Source organism: Podarcis cretensis (assembly GCF_951804945.1).
Source record: "Podarcis cretensis genome assembly, chromosome: 6".
Lineage (NCBI taxonomy): Eukaryota > Metazoa > Chordata > Lepidosauria > Squamata > Lacertidae > Podarcis > Podarcis cretensis.
Genome location: NC_137175.1, coordinates 4919449 through 4941154, shown reverse-complemented (window position 1 = coordinate 4941154; position 21706 = coordinate 4919449). Strand labels below are relative to the sequence as shown.

The 21706-nt window shown below is 48.7% G+C and overlaps 1 protein-coding gene across 1 annotated transcript; it reads right to left on the bottom strand.

The window, feature by feature from the left end:
- Positions 1-2978: 2978 nt before the first annotated feature.
- On the bottom strand, positions 2979-17084 carry TCF15 (transcription factor 15). Its single transcript, XM_079980058.1, has 2 exons — positions 16461-17084; positions 2979-3575 (listed from the first exon to the last, which is right to left on the bottom strand). Exons 1-2 carry the CDS (start codon positions 16953-16955, stop codon positions 3498-3500), a joined length of 573 nt encoding a protein of 190 aa, XP_079836184.1. The 5' UTR covers positions 16956-17084; the 3' UTR covers positions 2979-3497.
- Positions 17085-21706: the final 4622 nt, after the last annotated feature.

Genomic DNA, 21706 nt, shown 5'->3' with positions numbered 1-21706 from the left:
AGGGAGACCCTGAGACCTTGGAGACAAGCTGCCAGCCAGAGCAGGCTAGTTGGGTGAGCTGTCATCCTCGCGCTGTTGAGGAAGAGACGGGCTGCAGTCCATCTGCAGAGTTCCAGCTCCTCTGTCCCTGCAGGAGATAATACAGTGGATGCTTGGGTTGCGAACGTGATCCTTGCGGGATCGCAACCCGCAGCATTCGCAACCCGTAGCAGCACGTCTGCGCACATGCGGGTTGTGATTTGGTGCTTCTGTGCAGGTGCAAAGCGCAATTTAGCACTTCTGTGCATGTGCGGCTTCCAAAACCCAGAAGTAACCCATCCCAGTTTCGGTGGTCTGTAACACGAAAATAACGCAGCCTGAAGCATATGTAACCTGAGGTATGACTGTACCGGACTGGGAAAATAGATAGTCACTTTCCTATGTTCTTGCATGGTGCAGTGCAGGTGAGATTGCCACTGAAGGCGGCCAAGACCCTTTAGATCAGGGGTAGCCAACACAATGCCCTCTAGACGTTCTTCTGCACTTCCCATCGTCCCAGACAATTGGGCATGTTGGCTGCCCCTCCTTTAGTTGATCAGAAAGGGGGTAGAGTTTCCTTCATTGGAGGATCAGCGGTCTGGAGGGTGGCAACACCAGAACGGGGCCTTTTCTGCAGTGGAATGCTCTCTCCAGGGAGGTTCGGCTGGCACCTTCATTATACAGCTTTGAAATGCAAAAAGAAAGTTTCTCTTCAATCAGGACTTTCTTGAGCTGATTAACATCCAATACCCTTTAAAATGTGTTGTGGGAGGGAGGATTATTGGTTTGTCATGTATTTTGTCTTTTTTATCTTGCATTTTCATGGTGTGAACTGCCTTGAGGTCAACAGATGAAGGGCAGCATACAAATTTTAACAAGCAAGCAAACAAACAAAAATAAGCTGAATATCCTTTAATTGGCTGGTAGCCCTAAAAGAAGCCCAAGAGAGTGTATGCAAGAAAAAAAGGAACTTTAACTTGAGCAAAACCTCATCATGATTCACAGCAAAGCAAATCCAGCAGCTGATTAACCCCATCCTGACCAGCAACTGTAGTTTGGGGGTCACTGAGCATAGCAAGAACCCGGAGCAGCCTGTCTTCTCATGGGCTTTCTCTGATTCTTGTGGGCGCAGCAGTGCTGGTGGGGCAGCACCCCCTCCCTTTGGCTACGCCGGGGGTTCCTGCCAGTCCCTGACCCTCCAAAGCTGGCTCTGCTGAGCACCTCCAAGCAGCTTGCTTGTGGCAAAGACCTATTTAAGAGACTGGGAAGGGAAGGTCTTTAAGCTGGGCAACGAAGGCTCCTGTCTATAAAAGGGAATCGTGCAGGCCTATTAGGAAATGAATCCCAAGCTTCCTGTCTCCACAGCTGGGCTGGTCAGCCTCTGAGTCATCCAGGGCCATAGAGTCACCCTCAACACCCTTCACCTTTCCCAGACCAGATAAATCAGACATGCTCCTTCCCATGTTGCGAGTTTCCAGTGGTGTCCCCCACTGCAAGTTTTGCACCCGAATCCAGGGGACACAGTGTCCAAATTTGTCTGAGTTCTCGGTGCGACCTGTCAACATAAGGATCAGCTGCTGCAAAGGTTCACTGCTGTGAGTTTTCTTTAAAAAATCAGGATGACTTCCACCGTAATAGAATTTCATCAGACCTAAAGGACTACTATGGGATGCGGGTGGCGCTGTGGGTTAAACTACTGTGCGGCTTGGGCTTGCCGATTGAAAGGTTGGCAGTTCAAATCCCCGTGACGGAGTGAGCTCCCATTGTTCGGTCCCAGCTCCTACCAACCTAGCAGTTTGAAAGCACATCAAAGTGCAAGTAGATAAATAGGTACCACTCTGGGGGGAAGGTAAATGGCGTTTCCATGTGCTCTGGTTTCTGCCATGGTGTTGTGCCAGAAGCGGCTTAGTCATGCTGACCACATGACCCGGAAAAACTGTGGACAAACGCCGGCTCCCTCAGCCTTTAAAGCGAGATGAGCGCCGCAACCCCAGAATTGTTTGGGACTGGACCTAATGGTCAGGGGTCCCTTTATCTTTAAAGGACTACTTAAAAGCCCTATATCAATGGTATTTAACACCTTTTAATGTAAAGCTAATATGCAAGTTAAAAGGTAAAGGTAAAGGGACCCCTGACCATTAGGTCCAGTCGTGACCGACTCTGGGGTTGCGGTGCTCATCTCGCTTTACTGGCTGGGGAAGCCGGCGTACAGCTTCCGAGTCATGTGGCCAGCATGACTAAGCTGCTTCTGGCGAACCAGAGCAGCGCACGGAAACGCCATTTACCTTCCCGCCGGAGCGGTACCTATTTATGTACTTGCACTTTGAGGTGCTTTTGAACTGCTAGGTTGGCAGGAGCAGGGACTGAACAACGGGAACTCACCCTGCCGCAAGGATTCGAACCGCTGACCTTCTGATCAGCAAGCCCTAGGCTCTGTGGTTTAGACCACAGCGCCACCCGCGTCCCTTTAATATGCAAGTTAGGCTTGCATAAATGTTGAGATGTGGATCAAATAGCTCAGTTTGTAAGCCTGAGGCTCGAATCACGTGGAGCTTCAGAGTCTCGGTCTGTAGAGCATTAGAATCTCAATCTCTGGGTCGTGGGTTCGAGCCCCATGCTGGGCAAAAGATTCCTGCATTGCAGGCAGTTGGAGTAGATGACCGCCATAGTCCTGTAGCCCTGTAGTTCTACGATTTCACACACACACCCCTTTTGGAATTGTTCTCAGCTAGAAACATTACGGAAATCTGTTCCCTGATAACGCCCAACCTTACGCTGCTTCCAGCTTGCTGCAGCTTCAGTTCATTCTGCTCTTTAGCTTTGCTTAATTTTATTGAGAACCATTTCATTTTTATTAGTAAGTGGGATGGGGGCCAAGCCAAGCTCTCCTTAGTGGGATGAGCCTCTGAGAATAAAGGAAGACTCCGGGACACAGCAGCAAACAGAGAGTCACCCAAGGATGTGAAAAATAACTTTATTTTTGAGCCCCGCTGAATGAAGAAATAACAACAACTACCGACAGCGATCATACGGACCAGCAATCATCTTGGATAAAGCTCTGTTTCAATGTTGTCCGTTCGAAAGTAGGCTAGAGGTCTCAGGAGCTCCTGCCACACCCCCCCGGGATCCACTAAGTTATCGTGCCCTCTCCCCTACTGGAAAAGCACCGGTGGCGGAGTGACTCCTCCTGGATCTGGGCGGAAGTCCAAGGAATGGCTTGTCCATCTCTCCTTGGCAAACCACAATCCCTCATTGCGCCGCAGCTTGGTTCGGGGGTGGTGGTTTCGTTCCCACCCTCTGCCGTCTCCCCCGAGTCCGCATCTTCCCCGTCGTCTTGGAGATTGTCACCCGCCAGCACCGAGCCCACCCTGGTTCCAGTCACCCTACCCTCTTGCCCCAGTCAGGAACATTCAACTCAAGCCGCCCCAGGCGTCAAGCCCACCTTGGCTTCTCAGACAGGCGGTTGTCTCTGCTTCGTCTCATCTCCGCAGTACCTTCAGATGGCTCACGCCTCTCGCCTTCAGGCAGTTGCCCCCGCCCAGATCCCGGCGGATGCCCTGGAAGGAAGGCAGAGAAAGCGTTGAAAGAAGCTCAAGAAGGACGCTGACAAACTGGAACGTGTCCAGAGGAGGGCAACCAAAATGGTCAAAGGCCTGGAAACGATGCCTTCTTATGAGGAACGGCTAAGGGAGCTGGGCATGTTTAGCCTGGAGAAGAGGAGGTTAAGGGGTGATATGATAGCCATGTTCAAATATATAAAAGGATGTCACATAGAGGAGGGAGAAAGGTTGTTTTCTGCTGCTCCAGAGAAGCGGACACGGAGCAATGGATCCAAACTACAAGAAAGAAGATCCACCTAAACATTAGGAAGAACTTCCTGACAGTAAGAGCTGTTTGACAGTGGAATTTGCTGCCAAGGAGTGTGGTGGAGTCTCCTTCTTTGGAGGTCTTTAAGCAGAGGCTTGACAACCATATGTCAGGAGTGCTCTGATGGTGTTTCCTGCTTGGCAGGGGGTTGGACTCGATGGCCCTTGTGGTCTCTTCCAACTCTATGATTCTATGATTCTATGATTCTATGATTCTAAGCGCCGGACCTGCCCAAGGCTGTGGGGTGCAGTGGTTGGAGTCAATGCTAGGAATTCCCCAGGCACCAAATTACGCTAGTAGGACTACAAGAAGTTTTGTAAGGAGAAATATATGAAGTGTTACAAAGTAGGAAAAGATAGAGATATTGGTTATGAGTTTGAAACGTAATAGGGGAAGATAAGAAATGAACACTAAGAGATTAGATTGGACAATTTTCAGACAGGACTGGTAGAAGTCAAAAAAATTGAATAAGATGTAAAAGTATGTTTAATTACTGTTGAAAATGATATGTTAAAAAACTAATAAAAATGTATATATAAAAAAATTAATTCCCTAGGCACCGGGCGCATTTTGCGACTGGCACGGGCCCAATCGTGACCACATGGAGTTCTCTGGATGCCAGACTGGTGAGTGACATCTGGCAGGCCCCTCTAGCTTTCTTAAGCAGGTCAGCGGAAAAGCTTATTTATTGCATTTATACCCCCCCCCCTTTTCCTCCAAAGAGTACATGGTTCACCTCTCTCTTTAATTAATTCCTATGACAACACTGTGAGGTAGGCGAAGACCCTAATCTCCCAGGTCCAAGTCTGACACTCTAACCACTACACCACACTGCCTTCCTAGAGTCCTTCTGCTCTGTGGCAGCTACATAAGTAGGCTAATTATTATTATTATTATTATTATTTATACCCCGCCCTCCCCAGCCAAGACCAGGCTCAGGGTGGCTAACACCCAATATAAAAACAACTTGATTGAAATACAACTTAAAAACAAGTTTAAAATGCAACATCAAAACATTAAAATACATCCTCATTTCAGTGGAAACTCAAATCAAAAACTTTTTTGGGGATGAAAACGTCAAGTCTTCGCCAAGGCTAACTATCCAGACTGGTCCTGCATGGGCCAGGAAAAAGCCAGGGAAGTCCCCAAATAGGAGTTCCATATAAATAAATATTGGTAAAGCAAATTGTCATTTAGAGAAGGATCTGAAATATTTCCCTTGAAGCTTGAATTAGTTGTTTCTCGATTGTTTTGTGTTATGTTTTAAGGTAAACAGCAATGAATATCTTTTTTCTTTAAAATTCAAAGCTGTATAGAAATTACCGTATTTTTTGCACCATAACACTCACTTTTTTCCTCCTAGAAAGTAAGGGGAAATGTCTGTGCATGTTATGGAGTGAATGCCTGCGGGTGACGGGGGAGATCTGCTGCAGTCGTGAGCAGAGGATCCATGATTCCCCTTCCTTCCCTCCTCCATGGTTACAAAGTATAGATCCACATGGATCCTCAGGATTTTTGCATTGGGCTACTCCAAACTCACTGTCAGATCACATGTCTGTGGCCACAGCATGAACCACAAAAATCATATATCCACTATTTCGTTTAGAGTATTTTTTTTCTTGTTTTCCTCCTCTAAAAACTACGTGCGTGTTATGGTCTGGTGCGTGTTATAGAGCGCAAAATACGGTAAATGAATAGTAATAGCAATAAATCTCATCAGGGAAAAATGGGGGAAACAGGAAACATTCCATTGTGGCATCCGTAACCTAAGGTGCTATTTGTCGATTAGCTTCTATATTTCAGTTTCTAACAGTTTCAGTTAGAGTGCTAGGAGCTGTGGAAGACCAGGGTTTGCACCCCCACTCTGCCATGAAGCTCAATGGGTAGTGACGGGGGGGGCATTCACTGCCCTTCAGCCTAACCTACCTCACAGGGTTGTGGTTCGGATTAAATGGGGGGGGGGGAGAGAGAAGAACCATGCATGCCACACTGAGCTCCCTGAAGAGGAAGCAGAAATGTAGCAAGTACAGTCGTGCCTCGCAAGACGAAATTAATTCGTTCCGCGAGTTTTTTCGTCTTGCGATTTTTTCGTCTTGCGAAGCACGGACTTTGGAAAAGCTTCAAAAATCACCAAAGTCTTCAAAAACCTCAAAAAAGGCTACCACACCGTATGCTATGAGTTGCTCCTCGAAGTGAATGCACGGTTTTAAGAAAAAGGAAACAAACTTGCAAGGCAAAGGAAACAAACTTGCAAGACGTTTTCCTCTTGCAAAGCAAGCCCATAGGGAAATCCGTCTTGCGAAGCAACTCAAAAAACGGAAAACTCTTTCGTTTTGCGAGTTTTTCGCCTTTTGAGGCATTCGTCTTGCGAGGTACCACTGTAAAGCAATTCACCTGCATTATCTTGCAACAGTCACAACAACCCCCCAAGGTAGATGCATGTTGGAGGGGGCCGGAAGTCACTCACTCACCCGGTGGACTCACAAGCCTGAAATTGCAGCAGGCTCCCCCATTTGAACCTCAGCTTCTTAGTCACTACGCCAGAGTGGGGGACTCTTTTCATACAACAACAACAACAACAACAATAATAATAATAATAATAATAATAAATTTTTATTTATACCCTGCCCTTCCCAGTTCAGGAAACCGGGCTCAGGATGGCTGACAACAAATTTAAAACACTTAATTGATGCTACAAAAAAACCAGCATAAATTATAGTATAAAGTGTAAATAATAATACAATCAAAAATCAATTTAGGGGGGAAATCCATCCAATAAACATTAGATGATCCCCAGGGCTAGCTGGCTAAATTAGTCCTATTTGGGCCAGCGAGGAGACCAGGGGAGAATTAGCTGTGGGATCCCAGAGAGGATAATCTTCATAAAATGGGGAGAGGGAGGGAAGGAAAGGGAATAAAAGATCAGGCTAAGTTCAAATTGAAAGCCAGGCAGAATAGCTCTGTCTTACAGGCCCTGCAGAAGGAGGTTAAATCCTGCAGGGCCCTGGTCTCATGGGACAGAGCATTCTACCAGGTCGGAACCATCACTGAGAAGGCCCTGGCCCTGGTGGAGGATAATCTAGATGGAGGGCCACCTTCCCGTCTGTGTAATGTTCCGGGGGCCAAAGAGGGCAGGGCAATCAATGCCTTTTGTACAGAAGCGGCGTCACGTTTGCACAACCCTCACTGTCCTCTTTCCAGGCAAGCAAGACGTAGCGTCTTTTTAGGCAAGCGAAAAGCACTTGAGGATGGGGCAAAACAGGGATGGGAAAGGGGGCGGCTGTGACCTCGGGAGAGTCCTGGGGGCAAGTCAGAGATGCCTGGGGGGCTACACCTGCCCCCCACCAGGGCTAAGGCTCACCATCCTGCAGGCATAGCCCTAAGCTGCATGTTGCATTGTCAAAGACGTTTTCAACTAATGAACTCTGAGTAGGGGTCACGTTTTGGGACAATCCAGATTGGTACTGTGACAACTCCCTCCCCACCACCCCTAGCAATATTTCCTTTCGTTTATGAAAAAAAGAAAGAAAGAAAAAAGCTAATTACAAACCAATGCATGCAAAGATAATTATCTGTGGCAGGGGTTGGTGACCACTAGCTGGTGAGACCATTCCCACCTCTCAAACCACATCCACATGCCCACCAGTTGCTGTCACTCTACAATCCTGCAGAGATCAGGATTAACTCTTCACTCACCAACTGGGGCAAACCTAGGCAGCATCTTAAAAAGTAGAGACATCACCTTGCCAACAAAAGTCCGTATAGTAAAAGCTATGGTTTTCCCAGTAGTGATGCATGGAAGTGAAAGCTGGACCATAAAGAAGGCTGATCGCCGAAGAATTGATGCTTTTGAATTATGGTGCTGGAGGAGACTCTTGAGAGTCCCATGGACTGCAAGAAGATCAAACCTATCCATTCTGAAGGAAATCAGCCCTGAGTGCTCACTGGAAGGACAGATCCTGAAGCTAAGGCTCCAATACTTTGGCCACCTCATGAGAAGAGAAGACTCCCTGGAAAAGACCCTGATGCTGGGAAAGATGGAGGGCACAAGGAGAAGAGGACGACAGAGGATGAGATGGTTGGACGGTGTTCTCGAAGCTACCAGCATGAGTTTGACCAAACTGCGGGAGGCAGCGGAAGACAGGAGTGCCTGGCGTGACGGAGAGCCAGTGTGGTGTAGTGGTTAAGAGCGGTAGTCTCGTAATCTGGGGAACCGGGTTCGCGTCTCCGCTCCTCCACATGCAACTGCTGGGTGAACTTGGGCCACTCACACTTCTTTGAAGTCTCTCAGCCCCACTCACCTCACAGAGTGATTGTTGTGGGGGAGGAAGGGCAAGGAGAATGTTAGCCACTTTGAGACTCCATAAAGGGAGTGAAAGGCGGGATATCAAATCCAAATCCAAATCCTTCCTCTGGTCCATGGGGTCACGAAGAGTCGGACACGACTAAACGACTAAACAACAACACCAACTGGGGAGCAGAGAGTTCGGTCTTGGTGGGTGAGGCTTTGCCAGGCTAGTTTAAGCCTTTTGCCACTTGGCACCCCAAAGTCATTCATGGCAGCCTAGCTGGCTTGAAAGGCACCGTGTTCTCCAAGCTGAACCTTCTCCTGCAATGCACCATTTGATTCCTTTCAAGGTGACATCTCAGCCCAGCAGCCAGCGCTCATGCGATCCGAATGCCTTGGCAGAGGCGGTTTTAGGGTGGCGTGCCCGGTTTGGCCGCAGCGGGCACCACTGCAATGCTGCAGAACAAAGCGCAAGAGGCCGGGGTCACCAAATTTTAGTGCCACACAGGGTGCTGCTGACGTTTGAGAGCCCGAATCCTGCCACTGGTCTCAGAACAGGGTCATTACTAGGTATTGAAAGGGCTCAGGGTTTGTGCGTTACTTAAAGCGTAGAGATATCTCTGGGCAAATTACGATGGCAAGTAGGTGGGGGTTTCAAGAGGGCTTTAAACTCCGGTGACAAGGACTTGCAAAGTGGAGCAGAAATATAGAGAAATGAATTTTCAGGCTTCTCATTTTCCCAGCCTTAAATAGAGAAACGGAAAGAGCGAATGCCTTTGCTTTTCAAACTTGAGAGGAGAGGCTTTTGCAGGGGAAGCATTAATAATAATAATAATAATAATAATAATAATAATAATAATAATTTATTATTTCTACCCCACCCATCTGGCTGTGTTTTCCCAGCCACTCAGGGTGATTTCCAACAAAGACCAAAAATACACTAAAATGTCATACATTAAAAACTTCCCTGAACTGGGCTGCCTTCAGATGTCTTCTGAATGTCAGGTAGTTGTTTATCTCTTTGACATCTGGTGGGAGGGCATTCCACAGGGCAGGCACCACTACCAAGAAGGCCCTCTGCCTGGTTCCCTGTAGCTTTGCTTCTCGCAATGAGGGAACCGCCAAAAGGCCCTCGGAGTTGGACCTCAGCATCCTGGGAGAGTGATGGGAGGTGGAGAAGCTCCTTCAGGTATACTGGACCGAGGCCGTTTAGGGCTTTAAAGGTCAACACCAACATTTTGAATTGTGCTCGGAAACGTACTGGGAGCCAATGGAGGTCTTTCAAGACTGGTTTTATGTGGTCTTGGCTGATGCCCCCAGTCACCAGTCTAGCTGCCATATTCTGGATTAGTTGTAGTTTCCGGGTCACCTTCAAAGGCAGCCCCATGCAGAGTGCATTGCAGTAGTAGATACGGTAACTACTACAGTAGTAGATAACTAGAGCATGTACCCCTCTGGTGAGACAGTCTGTGGGCAGGTAGGGTCTCATCCTGCGTACCAGATGGAGCTGGTAAACAGCTGCCCTGGACACAGAATTGACCTGTGCCTCCATGGACAGCTGTGAGTCCAAAATGACTCCCAGGCTGCGCACCTGGTCCTTCAGTGACACAGTTGCCCCATTCAGGACCAGGGAGTCCCCCACACCTGCCCACCCCCTGTCCCCCAAGAACAATACTTCTGTCTTGTCAGGATTCAGCCTCAATCCATTAGTCACCATCCATCCCCCAACCTCCTCCAGACACTCACACAGGACCTTCACCGCCTTCACTGAACACCCGATGGAACCTGGGAATCTGCTTTGCACTCATAGTCTGGCCTCCTGGCTCCACAAAGCTCAGTACTGCCCACAGCAACTGGCAGAGGCCCTCCAGGGTTCCAGGCAGGGGTCATTCTCAGCTGTGCCTGGAGATAGCGGGGTTTGAACCCAGGATCATCTGCACGCAAAACTCACGCAAGCTGATCTACTGTCTTTCCCCCTTTCAGCAGCGTGCAATGGGGCAGCCGGGTTGCCATCTCCGGTTGGAGAAAGCGCATAGCCAGCATGTTCCAGCATGTGACGTGCGGGAAGAGATGCACCCAGACCTTAAGGGACTAAGAGCAATGGCCATTTTGGCAGAAGGGGGCATGGGACCTGGAGTGTCGCCCTTCCTGCCTCTCCCCGCCAGGAGTCTTGCTTATGTCCTCACAGAAGGTTGCCATGGCGAAGGTCATGATGTCATCACCAGCTGGGGAATAGCCGGAAGCCGGAGCGAGTCTGGAATGACAGCCAGCTCCCAAAAAGGTCGCACTCCTTCCCAGCACTTAGAAAGAAAAGAAAACTTTTCGATCGAGCCAGTTTTTCAAAACAAAACAAAACACAAGCATATCCTGGGCTCCCCTCATCATCATCTCCATTTTTGGAAGTTGAAACTACCATGGCTTGAAGGACAAAACCCACACACCGCAGTCATCCTGCCAACATTCCCCTCTCTCTTTCCAACAACCTGTGAAGTTGCTTCACACTACAGATCCCATTATCTTTGATCATTGGCCATGGTGGCTGGGGAAGAGTTGCAGTTGCAGAACATCTGGAGGGCACTGGATTGGTGAAGACTGCTTAATATTTGGAGCAGAGCATTGCTCTTCAAAAATCAATACAGTTGTCTGTTTGCTGACCACCAGATGTCTTTCCCTGCAACCAGAGATGCTAGACTGGGCATTATACATAAAACCCATGTGCTCTTCCAATAATTAGAAGCTACTGAATGGAGCTGCTAATCACAGAATTGTAGCATTGGAAGCGACTATGAGGAATCATCTAGTCCAGGCATAGGCAAACCCGGCCCTCCAGATGTTTTGGGACTACAATTCCCATCATCCCTGACCACTGGCCCTGTTAGCTATGGATGATGGGAGTTGTAGTCCCAAAACATCTGGAGGGCTGAGTTAGCCTATGCCTGATCTAGTCTAAACCCCAGCAGTGCAGGAATGTTCAATATGATTTTATTCCTGCTGCTGGATTCTACATTTTGGCTGTAAAATTCAGCTGAATGTCATGTTGTGAAAATGTCATGTTGAATTCCCTTGACAGTCCGTTAAAGTGCTGCAAAGACCCAAAGATGGGGAGATGATACATGCGTCCTCATTACCGAGGCTAGACTACCCAGAGACACAGTCAGTCTCACTGCGAAGCTGACCTGCTGTTAGTGGTGCTGTCAACATCTAGGAACCCCGATAAGGAACACAGGATGCTGCAGATGCAGCTCGAAATAGAATCACAGAATGAGGACCCCTCATCTAGTCCAGTCCCTTGCAATGCAGGAATTCTGCCCACAGCTGTTCCTGGGTGGCCTCAGACCACCAACTTTCTGGTGAACAGCCAGTCGCACAGCCCCATTCTGCCGCAGAGGATCCAGTTAGCATGGAATTATCTAGTCTGCTGAGACCCTCCCTGCCTGCGCACTGTCTGGCCAGGGTGGTGCATGCTCTGGTTATCTCCAGCTTGGACTACTGCAATGCACTCTACATGGGGCTACCTTTGAAGGTGACCCGGAAACTACAATTAATCCAGAATGCGGCAGCTAGACTGGTGACTGGGAACGGCCACTGAGACCACATAACACTGGTCCTGAAAGACCTACATTGGCTCCCGGGACGTTTCTGGGCACAATTCAAAGTGTTGGTGCTGACCTTTAAAGCCCTAAACGGCCTCAGCCCAGTATACCTGAAGGAGCGTCTCCACTCCCATCGTCCAGCCCAGACACTGAGGTCCAGCTCCGAGGGCCTTCTGGTGGTTCCCTCACTGGGGGAAGTGAGGTTACAGGGAACCAGGCAGAGGGCCTTCTCGGTGGTGGTGCCCGCCCTGTGGAACGCCCTCCCATCAAATGTCAAGGAAATAAGCAGCTATCTTATTTTTAAAAGACATCTGAAGGCAAGTTTATGTATTTTAAAAGTTCTCCAACTAAGTCAGATTTCACGAGCAAAACTTGAAAAGGCGCTTGAATGTGTAAGTACAACTTGATTACATAAAACCGGACAGAATTTTCAGTTCCACTCTAGGGAGAGCTGCGAGCTAACTCTTTGGGTCCTTTCCAACCTTACGATCCTATTATTTGGAGGGCACAAGGTTGGGGAAGATGATTAGCGAAGTCTGTAGCCTCTGCGGCCAGAAGAGCCTACAAGGTTTCAGAAGAGGAAAGACAGCAAAAGCTCGTTCATAAAAGATGCTCTGAGGCTCATGCATTGGTGCAAATCCTTCAGTTCCCTTGGGCGATGCAAGCGTGAAATGTTTGCTGGTGCAAAAGAGCATCAGTGTAAAAATGACCTGCAGACATTAAACAGGCTTGGCCTAAAGAATTTTTAGGCAACTCTGCAAGAACAGAATGACCCCTTCCTCCCCATGTCGTTGTCACGCTGGAGATCAAGGGGCAAGCCCCAGTTTTCATAATAGGATACCAACCCCACCAGAATCAGTGGGCAACCCCTAGATCAGGGGTGGAGAACCTTTGGCCCTCCATAACGCTAAAGGTCACCGTCACCCAATGGTGACAATATGCTGGCGCCCCACAACCATTACTGAATATATAGGCTGGTTCAGACATAACAATAGTCCATGGTTTGTACTAGCCATAGACTATTGCATGTTCTGCATCAGACACACACAAGCCATCCATGGTTTATTATTCTTCCTTCTACCTCTGTCTGCCCAAAGACCTCCTGGTTGCCATTCCACAAGCAGTAGACTCTGTGGGTGATGCAACAGCCCAAGCCATGGCAGTGCTGAGCCACAGTTTGCTCTCTCTCTCTATATAACCCAAACTATAAACTCTATAAACTCTATAAACCCAAACTATAAACTCTATAAACCCAAACTAAGGTTAAGGGGTGATATGATAGCCATGTTCAAATATATAAAAGGATGTCACATAGAGGAGGGAGAAAGGTTGTTTTCTGCTGCTCCAGAGAAGCGGACACGGGGCAATGGCTCCAAACTACAAGAAAGAAGATTCCACCTAAACATTAGGAAGAACTTCCTGACAGTAAGAGCTGTTCGACAGTGGAATTTGCTGCCAAAGAGTGTGGTGGAGTCTCCTTCTTTGGAGGTCTTTAAGCAGAGGCTTGACAACCATATGTCAGGAGTGCTCTGATGGTGTTTCCTGCTTGGCAGGGGGTTGGACTCGATGGCCCTTGTGGTCTCTTCCAACTCTATGATTCTATGATTCTAACCCCAGCTTGCAAGCAACCTTATAAAGGAATATTGGAAGCAGCATTATACTAAATCAGGACAAAGAACAACAACAAGGGTCCCTAAAGCAAATGCAAAAAAACATTATTTGGAACCAGGCTATCTCTTCAGGAACTGAATGTTATCACTTTCTCCATTGACAACTGAGAAAACAAAGTGATCTGGAAAAGACTGAGCAGCTGAAATGGATTTTTGTCTGCCATTGTGCGTCTTCTTGGTGTTTTATTTCCGTATCTCCATTGAAACATATATATTCAGTGTAATTTGAAAACTGGGTTTTCAGGGGAAAAACAGGGAACCATGCCTGATCTAACCAAGGAAATGCAGCTCAGACTGGCGATGCCTCCAGACCGTCTGTTTTGTACACCAGAATTTCAGGTGTGCACAAATAAAATGGGTTTAACGGTTCTGTTGTCCTGCACAACAAAACCACTTTTGAAACAAGCACTTGGAAAGTGGATCGAAAAGTGTGGAGTGCCTGAATGGGAAGATGTGGAGACACTCCCCCCCCCCCCCGCCAAGCAGAACAGGATGAGTGCTCAATAAATACTGGGTGCACCCTAGCCACCATATAAGCCATGGGTAGGCAAACTAAGGCCTGGGGGCCAGATCCGGCCCAATCGCCTTCTAAATCTGGCCCGAGGATGGTCCAGGAATCAGCATGTTTTTACATGAGTAGAATATATGCTTTTATTTAAAATGCACCTCTGGGTTATTTGTGGGGCCTGCTTGGTGTTTTTACATGAGTAGAATGTGTGCTTTTATTTAAATTGCATCATTTGTGAGACACAGGAATTAATTCATTTTTTGCCCCCAAAATATAGTCCGGGCCCCCAAAAGGTCTGAGGGACAGTGGACCAGCCCCCTGCTGAAAAACTTTGCTGACCCCTGATACAAGCAAGTCAGGATGAATGCCGTGCCAATTGATTGTCTGTAGGAGTTTCAAATATTTTGAGGATCTGTTGGCTGCACTAACTACCTCGAAAAACAAAAAAACTGCCCAGATGGATCAGACCAAAGATCATTCAACTCCGGGATCCTGTTTTATGCAAGTGGCCCACCATCAAGTTATGAAGGCCAAAGCCTCCTCATCTCCCCACTGTCAGAAGAGTGGGCCGGGTCCAGGAGGGCCAGCCCAGTAGAGATGGAAGCCATGTCGGACTACAGCCCTCCAATCACTATTTTGCAGTGGGGAGATGCAGGAAGTAGATGGAAAACAGGCGGTATGTGCAAACACTCAGAACTAACGCTGTGCCTTGCTATCCTAGAGGTTTGTGATTAGAGTGTTCGATTACAACCTCTGCCATGGAGCTTCACTGAGTGACCTTCGGCCAGTGATGCCCCTCAGTCTAACCTACTTCACAGGGTTGAGGTGGAGATTAAATGAAGAGAGGGGAGATGTATGCCACAGCTGGGGTATAAATGCAGTCAATAAAAATAATTGTAGAGGGCTGGTGTTAGATCAGGACCTAGACCTGTTCATCAGTGAACTAAGGGCTAGCCACCATCTTCCAACCTCAGTATACCCATCTGCACAAAGGGGGATAAACTTCTAGCATTGGAAGTTTCTGCACTGAAGCCTTTGGAGAAGCCAGGAATTCCAACCTTTTCCCCCAACCTGGTGAGTGCAGGTGTACACCCCTGCTTAAACAGTAAGAGAAAACCATTCTGCACATGTCCAGAGACACTCTCTCCTGATGAGCACTTACTGTTCCCAACCCTAATCCTGCGGGAAGCCATCTAATTAGACTTTAATTTGATTCTGACCTGTTTCTAGGAAGTAATTTAATTATTGCTTGGTTTTATACCAGTGTTATATATTTGATGTTAGCCGCCCTGAGCCCGACTTCGGCAGGGGAGGGTGACATATAAATAAAAGTTGTTTGTTATTATTATTATTATTACTATCACATTTGATTCAAGTCTTAGCTCTGGCCCTGAACAGAGGGTTTGGAGTCAAGCACTGTTTGTCACAGTCTATAAAAAGCACAGGGATATACAAACACATCAAATGAAGAACCAACTCTGCTGGCCTGACTGGAATCCCCTTAGCTGATAGGAGGAGGTGATTGCCTACCTCGCACCTAGGGTTTTTCCCAGGAGAAGCAAAACTGACCTGTGTATAAGGGAACAATCTGCTAGCCCGCTGGGAAATGAGGGCTTTTATAAACCTCCCCACCCTGGGGAGTTGCTTCTGAATGCCAGGCCCCTGCCTTGCATCAGGGGGCCATGATTGCCAAACAAAGCATGCCTCTAAGCATGCGCAGAGTGCTGCTGAGTAATTGTTTCCAGGCATGGGTGTAGCCAAGGAAGGGGGCAATAGAAATACAGTGGTACCTCGTGTTGAGAACTTAATTCATTCCGGAGGTCCATTCTTAACCTGAGGGCGCTGTGGGTTAAACCACAGAGCCTAGGGCTTGCCGATCAGAAGGTCGGCGGTTCGAATCCCTGTGACGGGGTGAGCTCTCATTGCTCGGTCCCTGCTCCTGCCAACCTAGCAGTTCAAAAGCACGTCAAAGTGCAAGTAGATAAATAGGTACCACTCCGGCGGGAAGGTAAACGGCGTTTCCGTGCGCTGCTGTGGTTCGCCAGAAGCGGCTTAGTCATGCTGGCCACATGACCCAGAAGCTGTATGCAGGCTCCCTTGGCCAATAAAGCGAGATGAGTGCCGCAACCCCAGAGTTGGCCACGACTGGACCTAATGGTCAGGGGTCCCTTTACCACTTTAGTTAATGGGGCCTACTGCTGCCACTGTGCCGCCAGAGCAAGATTTCTGTTCTCATCCTGAAGCAAAGTTCTTAACCTGAAGCACTATTTCTGGGTTAGCGGAGTCTGTAACCTGAAGTGTCTGTAACCTGAAGTGTATGTAACCCGAGGTACCACTGTACTTAACTGACCCATCGGGTCGGCTCTGCCCCTCCAGCCAATCTCTCTCTCCCCCCCCCAACAAAAATCCTGGCTATGCCCATGCATCCAGATGAAGGATTAGGGACCCGAAGGCTGAGCGCTTCTAAGCTATCCTGGACTCCCGCAGCCGCAGCCCCCTCGGGCGGCAGGACTCACCCCCTTCCTCTGGTTGCTGAGGCAGAAGGTGCAGATGCTGCGCGGCTGCTTGCCCGGCTCCATCCCGTCTCCCTTGGCCCCGCACAGGGCGCGGAAGCAGGGCTGCCCGTCGTCGGCGCCGTCGCCCAGGAGCAGCACGTTGGCCAGGTGCGCAATGTAGCTGGACGCCAGGCGCAGCGTCTCGATCTTGGAGAGTTTTCTGTCCACCGGCTCGGTGGGGATGAGGGTGCGCAGCGCCGTGAAGGCGGTGTTCACGCTCTGCGTCCGGTCCCGCTCGCGCGCGTTGGCCGCCTGCCGCTGCTTCACCACTACCACCGGCCCGCCCGACGGCCGGGCAGCGGCCGGACAGCAGCCGAAGGAGCGCTCCGACGCGTCGCTGCTGCCTCCGCTGCGCGCCTCCTCGTCGTCCTCCGACGCGTCGTCCTCCTCCGACAGCAGGCGCAGCTCCGGGTACAGGACGCGCGCCGCCACCGGGCGCAGCAGCGCGAAGGCCATGGCCGCGCCGTCGGGGGTGGGAGGCAAGGAGAGCCGCTGCTTCTCTGCAACGGGCGCGGCGCGCGGCCCGAGCCCCGCGGAGGCGCGTCCGACGCGGGGAAACTCTCGCCGACGCCTCGCCGCGCGTCCCGGAGCCGCGCTCTGCGGGGCTCGCCAAGGCGCCGTCTAGATATAGCTATAAAAGGCGCAGGGCGGAGGCCGGCGGCCACGGTGGAATGCGCGCCGGCCAATCGCAGCGCGGGGAGCGGAGCACCTCTCGCCGGCCTGGCCAATGGGAAGATGGGTCTGATCCGGTTTCTGGAGCCGTCTGGCCGGGCAAAGGGGATGTGCCGCTGCGTCGCATCCACCGCCAGTGTTTGCGCAGAAGGTTGCCACCCGTCCTGTTATAATACCGGAGTGTCCTGTATTTCTTTCATCTTTTTTATAAATAATTTTTATTGAATGATTTTATGTTACGAAAAACAATACAGCCATACTACCACTAAATATAATTAAGAAATAAAAATTACATACATCAATATTTAGTTTCTTATTTGTTATTTACCGTCTTATTTCCTCCCAAACACTGCATACAAAAACACACATATGTGTCCTGTATTTCAATGTAAAATGCTACGTCCTGTATTGCTAACAGTTTGTGCTGTATCTGTGTACAGTGGTACCTCTGGATACGAACGGGATCCATTCCGGAGCCCCGTTCACATCCTGAAGCAAATGTAACTAGCGACGCCACATCTGCACACAGACGCATCGCGTTTCGCCGCTTCGGTGCATGCACGTGACGTCAGTTTGAGCATCTGCGCATGTGCGAGCGGTGAAACCTGGAAGTAACGCGCTCCGTTGCCGTGGAGCGCAACTCAAACGCGCTCAACATGAAGCATATTCAACCCGAGGTATGACTGTATCTGAAGAAGTGTTCTTTTCTTTCTTTGGAGATCCCTCGTAGCTGAGTAAGATTGTCTTCCATAAACACAGTTTTAACAGTGAGTCCGTAAGTGATTGTGGAGGCCAATTCTGGATCCACAGGTCCTTCCACAGTGGGGACATAGGTTTCCGGGCAGGAGTTGATCACGGTGTGGATTTGCCAAGCATGCCTTCCTCTTAGCACCTTGCGTCCTGAGTTCGAGTGTCTTCAAAGCCCATGACACCTTTGGTAAAGGCTGTTCTCCAACTGGAGCACTCACAGGCCAGTGTTTCCCAGTTGTCAGTGTTTATACTACATTTTTAAAAATTTGCCCACTCGCTGGATCATCATCTTGTCGTGGTGAGTGGGCTTGCATGTTCCTATGACCCTTGTGAGCGAAGCCGTCGGGAATCTCGTACTCCCAGCAGGGTCACCCAAGGTGGTAAGGTCAAAGGGAAGGAGCCAGACGAAGAATGATCCAAGAAGTCCTCAACGGCAGAACAGGCAGATAATAACAAGCGGTATGTTACAACGGCTGTGAAGATGGAGGAAGGCTGCAGCTGATAGGAATCTACCAGTTTGTCGTGCCATCGGAACAGAGCCCTACTGCAAAGACTGTGCGTTGGTCAGCGTGCACTGATCTACACACATAAAACAAATTCACGCACAGGCGTCTTCCTTGTCTTCTTCTGAAGAAGTGTGCATGCACACGAAAGCTTATACCCAGAACAAACTTAGTTGGTCTCTAAGGTGCTACTGGACAATTTTAATTTTTTTAAAAATATTTATTTGTGCTGTTTTTGAAGTCTCTTCTTCTCTCTCTTTCTCTCTCTCTCTGCCAGTTTAGGGATCCTCTCCAAATGCATGAGTTTGAAAGGGTGTATAAGAGGTCATGCAAAGCACAGACGGATTTACAGATTCATGAGTTGTGGGCATAGCTTTCTCCTCCCAAATCCTCAAAAAGGATTGACAAAGCATTGAAAATACTCAATTAACTGAGATTTTGCTTCCCCAGCAGAAGTCTCCCCCCCCCATGCCTGCCCTCTGCAATGTCCTATTTTGGGGGGATTTTTACCTGTGATGTCCCCAAAAGAAGCTGAACATAATTTTGGGGGCCTTTTCCCAAAAAAAGCTCAACCACATTGGGGGTGACCTTCCAAAAAGGAGCTGTACAACTCACCCTCCCCCAAAAAATCCTGGCTACACCCATGTCATGAATGTGTATGTGTGTGCAGCCTGTGTGTGACAAATTCCAGAGGGGCCATCCTGTTAGACTGCAAGAGATTGTAATGGACTGATTTGAAGTCACTTCAGCACCAGATGACCCATAAATAAGTAAAAATTGCCCCCCAACTGCCCTGCCTCACCCTGTCCTGTCTTTTGCCAGAACAATGGTGGCAACCTCAGCTGTGTAGTTCAGCAATAAACATGGCACTATTTCTCCCGGGGGCAACAGGAGGAGGAAGGGGATGGGCGTCATTGAACCTTGGAGTTGGAATGAAGCAATGAAATAAATTTTCACCAATACAGTGGTACCTTGGGTTACATACGCTTCAGGTTACATACGCTTCAGGTTACAGACTCCGCTAACCCAGAAATAGTACCTCGGGTTAAGAACTTTGCTTCAGGATGAGAACAGAAATCGTGCTCCAGTGGTGCAGCAGCAGCAGCGGGAGGCCCCATTAGCTAAAGTGGTGCTTCAGGTTAAGAACAGTTTCAGGTTAAGTACGGACCTCTGGAACAAATTAAGTACTTAACCCGATGTACAGTGGTACCTCTGGTTGTGAACGGGATCCGTTCCGGAGGCCCGTTTGCAACATGAAAAGAGCACAACCCGCAGCCCCGTGTCTGCGCACGCACGGGTTGTGATTCACCACTTCTGCGCATGCATGTGACATCATTTTGCACTTCTGCGCATGCGTGAGCGGCAAAACCTGGAAGTAGCCCTTTCCGGTACTTCTGGGTCGCCGCGGGACGTAACCTGAAAGAACATAAAATGAAGCAAACGTAACATGAGGTATGACTGCACGCGGATTCGTGTGCACTTTCCCTAAGACAGTGTTTCTCAAACTCTGGTCTTCACCTGTTGGACTACAACTCCCATCATCCCTGGCTAGCAAGATGATGGGAGTTGTAGTCCAACAACAGCTGGAGACCAGAGTTTGAGAAACACTGCCCTAAGAGGTGCAATTTTTTTGACACATTGTCAGCTGGAGAACTTCACCGCAACATTTGGTTGAAGTGCAGATTTTGAAGGGGGGCTGCATTTCAGTGTAGTGCGCCTGTTGCTTCAAGAAGTGTGCGTTGGTTTCACCTTTAAATGCAAACTAAATTGAATTGGTCCCCCATCCTTAAACATTGCACACAACCCCATCTATGGGAGGTTTAATGGTGAAGTGGCAGGATACCAGTGCGGAACCCTTTTCCTGCCCAACATTTTTCACATGCACCCTTCCCGACTCTTACTATTCCTCTCCCCCATATTGGATTCAAGACACATGCTCACTCCACAAATATGCCCTGCAAACCCCCTGGAAAGAAAAACCCTGGGGTGGGGCAGAGAGGTTTGCCATAGAATAATAGGGGGTGAAGAAGGGTTAAGCACATCCTCTGTTGCTGGTTCACTCCGCGCTGTTTCCTTCTGAAGTGGTTTTTTCTCACAAAAATGACCACTTGGATTTTAGAATCATAGAATTGTAGGTCCCTGAGAGTTATCTAGTCCAACCCTCTGCGATGCAGGAAACTTTAGCTGAAAGTAAAACAAGTTTGTGCCTAATCCAGGCTTCCTCAGACTCAGCCCTCCACATGTTTTTGGCCTACAACTCCCATGATCCCTAGCTAGCAGGACCAGTGGTCGGGGATGCAGTGGCGTAGCGTGGGGGGTGCAGGGGGTGCCGGCCGCACCGGGCGCAACATCTGGGGGTTAGGGTTAGGGATAGGGTTAGGGGGCGCAAATCCAGGGTTAGGGGGCGCAAATTACTTGCCTTGCCCTGGGTGCTGACAACCCACGCTACGCCACTGCAGGGATGATGGGAATTGTAGTCTCGAAACATCTGGAGGGCCAAGTTTGATGAAGCCTGGGCCCTAATCCTTCATTTCACCTTCCAGTAAGTCAAGAGTTCTTCTAATCATTACATTTCCACTGCAGGGGGGGGGGACTTTAAATGCCACCTTCTTAGGACATGGCGGCTGGCCAGGATGTTCAGAAACCAGGGTCCAGTCCCTCCTCCACACCCCGCCCCTCCTTCTCCACCCCAGCTGGACTCCTCCCTCCAAACCCCATGGCCCTGTGGAACCCCAGTAGTACCCTCATGGATGACTTGAGTTGGAGATGTCTTTCTTTCTTTTTTTAAAAAAATTTTTTTATTGACTTACATGTTTTTATATACAGACAGCAAAACAAAGAAGTCTAAATTAACACTGCCTTCTACCGATAAGAAATAATAAAAACTATTACAATAATGAAAATTCTAAAAGTACATTTACTTCCCCTTTTAAACTTCTTTTCTGGTTACAATATATTGCTATTCTATAAGAATCTATTATATCCTTTGCTGTCCCATATATTATTTTTCCCCCCAAATTCAACCTAACCCTCCCCTCCTCCCCACTGCTTCCCTTCACCTGTGTGAGATCTTCCCATCATAATATATGTTCCTTTGATAAAATAGAGAACTTGAAAACTGTTAAATTATAATTACTTCTTTTGTCCTTACACGCTTAACAGTTGCCTATTAAGAGTTCTGCTTTAAACACCATATGTCTTCATGCATTCCCCTATGCATTTCCATTCTGTATAGAATTTTTGATTGGAGCAGCCCCTGATTGCTCCAATTACATGTAAAAG

Bases quoted from the DNA above. Each gene is read 5' to 3' on its own strand.
- TCF15 (XM_079980058.1), bottom strand. From the start codon at position 16,955: ATGGCCTTCGCGCTGCTGCGCCCGGTGGCGGCGCGCGTCCTGTACCCG. The intron at 3,576-16,460 runs GTGAGTCCTGCC...CCTTCCTTCCAG, and splicing joins TCAGCAACCAGAGGAAGGGG to GGCATCCGCCGGGATCTGGG.